General features: G+C 53.9%; 1 protein-coding gene across 2 annotated transcripts in view; it reads right to left on the bottom strand.

The window, feature by feature from the left end:
- The window catches only part of LOC138575511 (phospholipid-transporting ATPase IK-like), a 550,807-nt gene that overhangs the window by 66,187 nt on the left and 472,311 nt on the right, over positions 1–12,309 (bottom strand). For both annotated transcript variants that reach the window (XM_069649490.1, XM_069649489.1), the window contains 2 exons: positions 7,628–7,757; positions 5,483–5,616 (listed from right to left, as the gene is read on the bottom strand). In XM_069649490.1, coding sequence (XP_069505591.1) covers positions 5,483–5,616; positions 7,628–7,757 — 264 coding nt within the window. The remainder of the gene's footprint in view (positions 1–5,482; positions 5,617–7,627; positions 7,758–12,309) is intronic.

The raw sequence follows: 12,309 nt of genomic DNA, 5'->3' as shown, positions 1-12,309 counted from the left end.
GTCCTTACCCGCCAAATGATAGCACTCAGAGATCACCAAAATGATCCATCTGGACAAGGTCTGCTTGGAAACAGCCTGACCTAAATGCCTTCCAGCATAACCAACAAAGAGCTGATCGTCCACTCTGGCCCGGGGCATCCGTGAGAGATAGAAACTCAAAGCTCTCCTAGGATCCAACCTATGGAGCTTCTCCTCTTCCTTACCAGGATGTGGAGGAGGATAAAACGCCAGAAGAATCACCTTCTGGCTTAAATGAAATTCCGACACAAACTACGGAAGAAAAGAAGGACGAACCCTAAAAACAACCCTGTCCTTATGGAACACTGTGAAAGGTGGTTTGGCAGAAAGTCCCTGCAACTCACTCTGCGTGCAGAAGTAGCCAAAACTAAAAATACAGTCTTAAATTACAACAGTCTCAGTGGGCAAGAATGTAAAGGCTCAAACAGAGCTCCCATTAGGAACTTTAAAACCAAATTCAAATCCCATCCTGGCACCTGGAAAGGCGATGGTGGAAACACATTAGTTAGCCCTTTTAGAAACTGAGAAATCAAAGGGCTCTTAAAATAAGAACATTCCTCAGAAGAGCGCTTAAATATGGACAGCGCCGCCAGGTACCCCTTAATGGTACCTACTTGCAGGCCCTTGTGTGCTAAAGAAAGCAAAAAAGACAAGACCAAAGGAATGGAACACTGAAAAGGATCCACATTCTGTACCCTGCACCAGTCGCAGAACTTTCTCCAACAGCAACGGTACAGGGATTTTGTTGCGGGCAGTCTGGCCGAAAGCAACACCTCCATCACGTCTTTGTGGAGGTCCCAATCCTTATACCTCAACCTTTCAGATACCAAGCAAGAAGGCTGAGAGACTTGACCTCTGGATGGAGAACCCGACCCCCCTCCCATGAGAGCAGATCATCTCGGTAGGGAAGACGGTGTGGAGGGCAGATGGACATGTCTAGAAGGTCTGGGTACCATGCTCTCCTGCTTCATGCCGGAACAATTAGGATCATTCGGGAACTGAACCTCCGTAACCACCTCAACACTTGCAGAATGATGGGGACTGGAGGAAACGCATACAGCAGTGGGAAGGACCACTGCACTATGAACGCGTCCCCTAATGCTCCTCTTGGAGGAAATTCCCGCGAGCAGAATCTTTTGCACTTCCGGTTGATACTGGTGACGAAGATCTCCAAAAGAACTTCCTGAGCCAGCTCCCACTCATGAGAGACTGTGCTCTGCCTGCTCAGAGCGTCTGCCGCTGCGTTTTCGTCATCGGCCAGATGAACTGCCGAGATCGAAATCCCCTGCTGGATGGACCAGAACCAGAGCTGCATCGCTTTCCTGCACAATGGGAGTGACACTGCCAAGTAGTGCATGGCCACTGTATTGTCCGTCATAATCAGGACATTCTTGCCCCGCACAGATGGCAGAAAAGCCTTCAGGGCTAGCCTGACAGCCCACAGCTCTAACAGATTGATGCAGAGGCTGGACTCCAATGGAGACCGCTGGCTGTCAGCTCGTTGGCATGAGCTCCCCAACCCGTGAAGGATGCGTCCGTCACGATCATCACCTCCGGCCACGGTTGCCAAAATGGAGCACCCTTAATCAGATTTCCTTCGACGGCCCACCACAGAAGATCCTGTGCGACCGAGGGCGGAATCTGAACGTGATCCAACATCCTGGCAGAAAACTGTAACCACTGCATCTTAAGAACCCACTGCAGAGATCTCATCTGCAGCCTTGCCTCTGGCACCAGGAAAATGCAGGATGCCATGAGGCCGAGCAACCTCAAGAACTCAAACGCTGGGAGACTCTGGGCATGTTGAAACTTGTCCACCATCTGCAGAATGTGATGAGCCCTCACCTGGAGAGGCGAACACTGCCCCAGGGATGTGTCTAGCACTGCTCCGATGTACTGGAGCGGCTGGGTAGGAGTCAAATGGGACTTCTTTAAAATGAGGGAGAAGCCCAGCTTGTGAAGGGAGTGGCAGGTGATGGACAGATGATCCAGAGCTTGCTCGGGAGAACGCGCGCTGATCAACCAATAGTCCAGGTAGGGGTAGACGTGAATCCCCCCTTTCCTGAGATGCGCTGCCACCACCACCATCAGCTTGGTGAAGACCCTCGGGGTGGAGGTCAATCCGAACGGCAGGACCCGAAACTGAAAATGCGTGTCGCCAACCGCGAACCTCAGGTACTTCCTGTGCTTTGGATGAATCGGCACATGAAAGTAAGCATCCTTGAGGTCAAGAGACACCAAGCAATCTTGCAGTTGAAGGGCCTGGAGGACTTGAGAAAGAGTTACCATCTTGAACTTCTCCTTCATGAGGATCTTGTTCAGCCCCCGCAAGTCCATGATGGGTCTCAATCCCCCGTCTTTTTTTGGAATAAAAAATAAGGGGAATACCATTCCTTGTTCCTCTCCGCTACAGGCACCAGTTCTATGGTGCCTTTCTCCAGCAGGGATAGGATTTCCTGCGCAAGGAGCGAATCTGGATGCTTCAAAGAGAGCTTCTCCGGTGGATTGTCGTGAGGCCTCTGCCGAAAAGGCAGACAGTAGCTGTGGGTTATAATCTCCAGAACCCACACAACCGAAGTAATGGCACGCCACTCTTCAAGATGCTGCGCCAGTCTGCCCCTAACCGGCGAACCATGGGACATGGCCTCATGACTGAGCGGACGCAGCTGCGGCAGTGCCCGAGGGCAAAGAGGCAACTGCCTGAGTGGCCTTGGCACCTCGAGTACCTTGCTTTCCACCTCTGGTACTCCTAGGGTGGCCCCTTTGACTGGCAGCTCCTCTCGATCTACCAAAGGAAGTGTAGTACCGAAAGGAACCTCCCCTCCATTGCTGTCCCCTAGGACGAAAAGGCAGAGTTTGACGTACTGCAGCGCTCAAAGACTTCACTGCAGCTTTGGAGGTTTGCAACCTCTCAAGGCTCTCGTCAGCCTTGCTGCCAAAAAGATGGACACCATCAAAGGGCATGTTGAGAAGCCGGGATTGCACATCAGGAGCAAACCCTGACTTCCGCAACCACGCAAACCTGAGTATCACGGTGCTCACCGCCATGGACCGGCTGACACAATCTGCCATGGCCAGACCTGACTGAACGGATTCACACATGGCATCCTTGCCATCTTGCACGAGGGCTAGAAAACCATCCCGTTCCTCCCCTTCGGGAATATGCTCAGCCGCCAAAGATGCACAATTCCACAGAGTGTGAGTGAATCTTGCCAAGGCAAAAACGGAGGTGGCTGCCTTTAAAGCCATACCCCCAGAAGAAAATACCTTCTTTGCCCAAACATCAAAGCGCTTGTCATCCCTATCAGGAGGGATGGTAGGGTACGCAGCCTGCTTCCCTGGGGCCGTAGCCGCCTGCACCACCAAACTCTCCAGAGTGGGTTGCGTTGACAAGTAGCAGGGGTCACCACTGGCTGGACGGTATTTTTTCAGAAGCGACTTATTCACTGCCGTGAGACTTTCTGGAGCAGTCCAAGCCGCCACCACCCTTATTTGCAAAGCCAAATGAAATGGCAACACTGGGTCAGTGGGTGGACCTTGGTCCAGGATATCTGTCAGATCATCCTGAAGAAAATCAACAGATGGAGCAGACCACCCCAAGTACTCCGTCACCCTCGACATGAGACGCCTATACGAGGATTCGGCATGCGTGCCAGGCTCAGGCCTGCCAAACTCAACCTCCGGAGAGGTGTCAAGACCACTGGCGTCATGTAAGGACTGACGGAGGTCTTCCATTTGACTGAGACCAAACAACAGGTCATCAGGAACCTCAGGAGGCACCACCACCTCCTCATCAGACCCTTCTTCCACCTCTGAAATGTAATCCAAAGGTTGGAATAAATCCATCCTGGGGGGAGGAACAGAGAAGGGTTCAAAAACAGGCTCACTGACTTACTGAGAGCTTTCCTCAGAGTTTCCACAGCCCTCCAGGGCACCTCCGGCAAATTCTCCTCAAAAGGCATCGAGGGCACCGATGGAATTGGCGTCGACGTCGACTGAGGCGCCAGTGACTTCGACAACTGTTTGGAGGCTGGAGCCCCGAGAGTGTCCTTCGATAGCCTCGGCGCCGATGGCGTTGATGACCTCTTCGGAGCCGGAGCCTCGAGAGAGTCCCTCGACGGGCACGGCGCCGATGGCCTCAATGTCTTCTTGGAAGGCCTCACAGGTTCCACCAGTCTAAAGGGCGTTGAGGACCGGGACCTGGACCTGGCACGGCTATGGCGATCAACCTTGTCCGATCGGGACCTCGACGGCTCCCGATGATCGCGCCGACCGCCCGAGCCCAAACGCGTGCGAGTGGTGGCTCTAGCTCGTTCCTTGCCGGCTTCTATTGAAGGCGCGGACGGAACGGTGCCCTACAATTTGAAAATCGCCATCATCTGCTGGCGGAATGCGTCCTATTCCGCCGGGATGAAGACTTGGTGGGACAAGTCACCTGCCATCTGGCGGAGTCCTCCGATGAGGACGGGGAAGGCGACCGGTGACGGCGCTTCCGAGAATGCCTAGAAGAGGCAGAGGAATGGCAGGACCCACTCCGAGACCCCCTGGACTTACGCCGACGCAGAGAGTCGCCCCTCGAGTCGTCGGTCAAAAGGCCAGCAGATTTCGACTTATGGGTTTTAGAAACCCTAGCTACCGTTAATTTCTTCTTCCGCTCCCGCAAGGCCTTCGATGTCAGGGACTGGCAATCATCGGTAGCGTGGCTCTCGCCGAGGCACCACAGGCAGACGTTGTGCGGGTCTGTGATGGACATTTGGAACCGCAGTCCCGACACTTTTTAAAGCCCGACTTCGGGGTAGAAGAAGATGAAGACATTTTCTCAATTAAAGTAGAAGAACTGAGCGCGCCGAGATTTCGAAACAAACACGTTCGCAGAAAAAACGGAACTGAGGCTACGGGCGCTGTACATCCTATATATAACATCCGGTGACGTCGACCCTCGACGGATGCCCTCGAGGGACAGTATATCGACGTCATCGACGCAGGACGCCTACGCCAGAAAAATTTCTGAAGCAGCACCGCTGTGGTCATTACTGTCATAGATGTGGAATACGTCAGAGGACACAATTCCGCTCAAAATGAGCTTTGTTTGTTGACTCATTTCTGTTGGATAATGCTTTTTAAAGTTAAAACACACCGCACGTCGTGCGCTTCTGTTCCGGTGCCCAAAAAAGAGTGCAGGTGTTGCCCACTATCAAACACCGGCACAAATGAAATACTGATGAACATATTGTTATAATGGCAATGCTGGACTATATTGTTGAGACCAGCCTCATGGCTTTCATTGACCCAAGAAGATGGCTGCTTAGGTCTCGAGCCTTCATTGACCACACATGGGGAGAACCACATCCTGCACCCCACTGCCCCCCCAGCCTCACCGCTCCCAGAAATTCAGGACTTTTCCCCTTAGTTCACGCCCCATTGCTGGCATGCTGGGGGTCCTCTGCCCCTGAGAAACACGTACCGCCTTGCTGATGATGCTGCGGGATGTAACTCTTTCCAGGCACCGCACAGTCATTGATGGGATGACGCAGACAGCGGTGGACAGAATGATGACCAGCCAGATGTACAGCTTGGAGAAGGCATTTCTGCCGGCATCTGGAGGCAAGAGAACACATACCAGCATTTCAGTGTCTGGGAATGAGAGGTTGAGGAAGCCAGGGGAGTTTTCTTTGCATGGCCCACACCGACACGCTTCACGTGTCACTTCTACAAAGGTCCTCCATACAGAGGCAGGCTGGTTGATAGCAACAAAGGAGGGTGTCTCTGAAATGCCACTGGTGCAGGGTCAGTCACAGAGCCTGGTTTTTGACCGACTCTTTCTCAACAATAGTGGCCTTTCGGAAGCACTGGCCTTCTGTGAAATCTATGTTCCCATCTGAGAGCCAATCTACCGCTGATATAAACTCCCGTCATGAGCACCTTGAGGCGTTTGGGTGATCTGACGTGTCAATAAGAATTAAAATAAATAAATAAACACATTTCACTAGCCTCTTCAAGGAATGACTTGTTTGGGACTGGGACTCTGACTTTTCGCCATGTGGCCAGCGGCACAGTACTGTCTCCTCTTGCTGTGGTTGATGAGTGTAAAACCTAGCAGAGGAATTAACAGTGTGCCTCTGGATAAAGGGGAGAGGTGTGGATTGCACACTGGCACAGTGTATGGGGTGTTCCATTGTATCCCTTCACACCATGACTTACTATTACTTCTAATGCTTTGTTATGCCTTCCATGCCATGTCATGTTAGGATCTGCTGCTATGTGTGACTTCAGTCTTCTCTGCACCCCCCACCAACCTGCCAATCGAAAGTCTCGGCTGCTCTCTGCACAAGCATGCTCAAATTCTGCATTCCCATCACATAGTAGACACACCAACTAAACCACCCGCACAAGATAATTGAACAAAGCTTCCAACAGACAACAAACTTCAGAACGCTACACTAATACAATAAAACTACACATCCCATCCCCAGAGACAGCATACTACCAGCACAGGCCCATGAGGCTCCCCTTGAGATTGCGTTATGCTCTGGACAAAGAGCGCTTAGAAATGGCCCTGCACGCAGAGCTTAGGTTACTTCCAGTCTGCATGCATCAACACAACAGCACTTTCCCTCTCTACCCACACACCTAACCCTCCTCACTCTCTTTCAGATCCACCAGAGTGCCTGGTGACAATGTCAATGGCAGCAGAGCACAGTAGGAATGTCAGTAACATAACATAACATAACATAACTGCAAACGGAGGAGAGGGGGTTGGGTGGAACAGACCGCACTCGTGGTGGTGTTACAAAGCCCAGGTGGGATGTTAGGCCACTGTATATGGTGGAAGGAACCCTGGAGTATAAACAGCCGCCAACTAGCTCTGTATCATTTGTGGAGTCAATCCCAATGCCAAAGTGATGGATGGAAGGTTTAGAATTAATCATATTCACTGGCATCGATCTGGGGAGCCTTTCATATATTTTTTCTGTTATCCCAGTGGAAACATTGCAGAAGGTAAGCAGCTACATGCAAATCAGTCTTAGTGCTGCCACCAATGGCAGCTGTCTCGCCCAAACTGCCAACGATGCCCAGTGAGGCTAAAACATGCCTGGGGCTGCTCGCTGGCTTCTGCGGGAGAGATTTAACCTAGCAATTCAGGCTAGATTACCCCTTTTGGGGTAGCGCCACTTGGTTTGGATAAGGTTTTTCACATTCTGTAATGTTAAAGTACGGTGAAAATGGATGGAGTAGCAGACTGGTTAAAGGACTTGCCATAGGTTATGATTTATTCAAGTCTTTCCCATTCACTTTGTCATGCGTGACATGTGTCACCCAAGCAACACTTTGCATGCCAGGACGTGTACATCCAAGCAAATAACAAGAGAAACAAAGCTACAAGTACCAGACGGGTTAATTGCGTCACATTTGACACGTTGCCATGGGGCCAGGTTGCAGCTATGCAGGTGCCGTGGAAGGTGGAGGAATCATTGTGCTGGTCACAGAAACTAGAACGCCTGCTCAAATTATGGGTAAGCAAATAAGCAAAACAAAACGAAATCATTGCCAATCAATTACCGACTGTGTTTTCTTATTTGAAATTGAGAGATTTTTTTTTCGTTTTTACCTTCCATTGTAAACATGACGGGGTTGGCAGAAGGAAGCTGAGTTAGAAACGTTATGATGAAAAATAGCACCACAGAGATGACGACAGAAAGCGCTGAAGTAACGGTCCACTGGGAGAATTCCATGGCGGCCTGCAGGAAGCAAGTGGGGAAAAGAACCGTGAAAAAGACAGTCTTCTTTGCATTCTTCCACTTAAAATGTAAAGTTGCCTTTCTTTTTGTTGCTCTCTGAGGGACCTTGGTCATACTTGGGGAAATAATTCTAACCTTGAAACAGCAGAGGGCGCTGCAGGTCAATGCTGAGGTGCGTTGTATATAGCCCACCGCCAAAGCCGGACATTCTACGCAGGCGTTGTTCGCTGGCTATTTTGGTGGAGCTCTGGCTTAGCACTCTTGCATGCACTCAAATATATTGTCACCCAAAGCACTCATGCATGCGGGACAAAGCAATCTAGTTTGTACATGGAGCATTCAGCTACAGTACAGCTCCAGGTACTGCTGTGATGTTTTTTCCTTAAATAAACTGTCACCGGAAACACTGCATTTATTAGTAATTTGGGTGACACTATATTTAAGGAAAACGTAATATCCCCAACATGTTTCGGTCCCTGCACCTTTCTGGCCGCAGACAGCAGGGAGCACATAAAAGGCACCTACGCCAAGAGGACCACAGCCAAACTACCGGCACGGAAAAGGCTGTGCCAGTAGAGGGCGTACCGCGCTGAATGCATGTACAAATACTAGGCAAACAGAAGGAGTTGCAGGGGAAGGACGCCATCCATTTTTGCTTCGTTGTGGAGTTCAATCAAGAGCCAGTACCGAAAAAGGCGTTGCAGGAGTAGGCAAATGCCCCTACCAGCACTGGAAAGGAAGCAGAGTGACGCGATCAGATCAAGCCGGAAACACACGGCAGAGCGATGCAGCCCTAGGCTCTGATGCATTGCAGCGCTGAATGTATGGACCAGTATGGAAAGAACAAGGACTGCTGTGTGTGCCAACGTCGTATCCAGGGAGTCGCCTGAGGTCGCACGTGCTACCCCTGGAATCTGATTGGCCAACCCCAGTGCCACCCCAGTGTTGTGTGGGGGTCTAGTTGTTGTGGGCAACGTGAGCGTCATGACTGTGTCATGACGCTCGCGTGCCCAGTTAATAAAAGGGGCTCTGCTTGCGCTGCGAGGGCAGAGCAGCAGAGCCCCAGGAAGTGGCAACTCGTGTCTGTGATCCTTGCATGTTTGGGGCCTGCCACGTGGTCGTGGCCTTGTGTGTGCGGCGCGGCCCGAGTGCCCTCGGAGCCGCGACCGCTTGGGACCAGGGGGTGACACCCCCACTCATTGGATCTTGCGCCCGGTGACACCGGGCGCTGCAGGGTGTCTCCCTGTCCGAGACACGCCGGCTGTTCGCCGACGTGCACGCTGCTGCCGGGTGATCCCGACGGCCCTAGAGGGCTGCCCCGGAGACCGGAGGCAGCCCCCACCACACTGGCGACGAGGAAGTCGCGCCCGCCAGCTGGTGCGTGCGGCGGGCGGAGTCGTGGGCCCGCGCGCACGGCCGCAGTCGGCGGCCGTGCAAGGACGCACGGAGCGGCCCTCCATTAGTGAGGAGGCGGGGCCTGGAGCTCCGACCCGCGGCGACGCGGCACAGAGCGGGGAGGACACCCGCCGAGTTCCCGGGCTGCCACGGGTGAAAATCGCTGTTCGAAAAAAAAAAGAAGTGAGGCTTTCTTTGCTCGCAGGGAGGAAAGAAGGAGGCGTGGCCCACGGGTGAGCCCCACGATCGAAAGGGGGCGGGGGGGGCCGGTCCCTGTCTCGTGGGTGGAGCCGGGAGGAAGGCTCCATGCCTCAGCGGTGAACGGCCTGCTCGAACAAAAGGGGACAATAACCCCTCCACAGGCTGCTTTTGTGCCACGCCCGAGGGTGGCGGCTCCTCCCGGAGTGCTGGTGCGCCCTCTAGGGTGCCAGAAGAGGAAGGCCCTTACACAAGGGTGTGGCCACCGGGAAACGGGCAGTGACCCACAGGCCAAACTGGTGTCAAGCCCTGGGGTTGCGGCTCCACCTGGAGTGCTCGTGCGCCCCTGGGCAGGGAGGACGCCAGGCACCCATCGACGACTACCTGAGCCGGGCAACTGCAAGTGCCCACCAACACTGGTGATTGGCGGATGACGTCCTCACCTGCCCACAGCATGTCGGACGATGAAGGGGTATGTAGGGGTCAGTTAGCACCGATACCCCATTTTGACATCCTCGGTGCGCCGGCAAGCCTGGGGGCCCGGTGGGTGGCCTGGGTGGAGAACCTGGAGTTGTACTTTGAGGCAATGGAGATCAAAGACGCCGCCAAACGCCCGACGCTCCTATACTCTGCCGGGCTGGCCGTCCAGAGACTGTTCAAGACACTAAGGCCCCAAAATAAATCATACGGTGCAGCCGTCGCAGCCCTGAACGAATACTTCAGACCCATGGTCAACAGGGACTATGAGAGGTTCAGGATGAGGTGTGCGAAGCAGGAGGAAGGGGAAAGCCTTGATGCATTCCACGGGAAGCTGCGCGGCATTGCACTTGGCTGTGACCTGGGGAACTTCGAGGAGGATGAGATCCGGGCGCAAATCATCTATGGCTGCAGCTCCACCAAGTTGCGCAAGCAGGTTCTGAGGGACCCAGCGCTGACCCTTGATCGAATACTGGAGCTTGGCCGGTCCCAGGAACTGGCGGAGGTGCGGGCCTCGGTCATGGACTCCTCCAGAAACCAGTTAAAGATGGAGGTCCCCACGCACCGAGTGAAGGTTGAGGAGGTGGCGGCTGTCAGCAGGTGGCCAGGAGGAAGAGTGATGAGGAGGGGAGACTGGCCGAAGAGAGACCCCAATGCCACAATATGCCAACAGTGTGGGTGGGATCTGCCTCACCCGCAGGACTGCCCGGCGATGGGACAAATCTGTGGAAGGTGCGGGAAAGGAGACCACTTCGCACGAGTGTGTCTCGCTCCAGCCCCGGCCGGCATGATGGGGGCGTCAGGGGGGAGTGAGGTAAAGGGGAGAAAGACTCCCAAAGTGGCGGCGGTCCAGGTGGTGGAGAGTCCCCGAGAAATACCGTATGAGGTGGGGGAGGAGTACGAAGAGAATGTGTTCTTCGTGTCCTGCAGTGGCGCCAAGAGCCAGTTTGATCCCGGAATCTTCTGAGTGGGAGGACCCCGTCATGGGGCCCCATAGTGTGGGGACTGGAGCACACCTGTTTTGTCTTGCGGTGTTAAAAGAAATATGTTTGGGCTGGAGTAGCTGTTAGCTGGTGTGCGGACTGGAATGCACCAAATGTTTGCGGTGGGGTGTCGTTTTGTTTGTTTATAATAAAGGAGGGATGTTGTGTGGGGGTCTAGTTGTTGTGGGCAACGTGAGCGTCATGACTGTGTCATGACGCTCGCGTGCCCAGTTAATAAAAGGGGCTCTGCTTGCGCTGCGAGGGCAGAGCAGCAGAGCCCCAGGAAGTGGCAACTCGTGTCTGTGATCCTTGCATGTTTGGGGCCTGCCACGTGGTCGTGGCCTTGTGTGTGCGGCGCGGCCCGAGTGCCCTCGGAGCCGCGACCGCTTGGGACCAGGGGGTGACACCCCCACTCATTGGATCTTGCGCCCGGTGACACCGGGCGCTGCAGGGTGTCTCCCTGTCCGAGACACGCCGGCTGTTCGCCGACGTGCACGCTGCTGCCGGGTGATCCCGACGGCCCTAGAGGGCTGCCCCGGAGACCGGAGGCAGCCCCCACCACACCCAGTATCCTAAACTATGATCCTTATGTGTGTGTGTGTGTGCGCTCGTAATTCATGTCACCTCTGCATCAGTCAGTCCCCCACTAAGGCCACGCGAGTCTGGACACACCACTGTGTGTGTCAAGGCTTAGTTGCATTACATGACCAGCAGGCGAGCTCCAGGACATCACATTCTCGTGTTGTCCGTGTTCAGCAAAAGTGCAGCACTGTAGATCCGCTGGCATGCGACGATGCCGCCCAATCCTGAGATATGCCTCTAAGATATCAGGTAAAGCTGAATGCATGCACCAGTGCTTCTACAGCAGGTGAAACTGTATGTCAAGAATGGAATGCAGTAGCGCAGACAGTGCGTGGCACAAGAGTGCAGGCCCAACTTCATTGCCCAAGGGCCCAACCTGACGTTCTGGCCACAGCTGAGCTGTGTTCTGGGCAGTACTCAACAGAAGCCAGTTCCTGAGCAATGAGAAAGTTCTGTTACATGCAACAAGGTGTTGTGAGTGAATAAAGAAGGGGCCCCTTTAAGAGAAAGAGGGTATGCAAGGATGGGAGGGAGCGGGAGGAGGGAGAAGTAGAAATGTGTCCTGTATAATCATTTGGTATGTGTGACACGACCCTACGAAGGGGGCCAACAACTGGCGACGAGGAGAAACGAATGCCAGTAGTGCCATGAAGGAAGCACCCTGCTATGGGGAACACAGCAGCTGGAGCACAGCGAGCCCGCTGCAAGAGGAATGTCGCGTAAGAGGACCAGGGGACCAATGGAAGGTTGTTATGCCCAGCAGTGAAGAGCCAGGAGGTGAAGGACCCAGCAGTGCAGCACCCGGAGGATCACACCGTGACGGATGGAGCAGAGCAAGGATGGAAGTGCCCAGCGGATGAGGAGGGACCGGTGAGCCGCGCAGTATGCAGGAGAAGAGGGCGCCGTACCCACGGCGT

Source organism: Ambystoma mexicanum, chromosome 1p (assembly GCF_040938575.1).
Source record: "Ambystoma mexicanum isolate Mex_15411 chromosome 1p, UKY_AmexF1_1, whole genome shotgun sequence".
Lineage (NCBI taxonomy): Eukaryota > Metazoa > Chordata > Amphibia > Caudata > Ambystomatidae > Ambystoma > Ambystoma mexicanum.
Note: the sequence above shows the minus strand (reverse complement) of the source record. Positions and strands in the feature narration are given on the sequence as shown.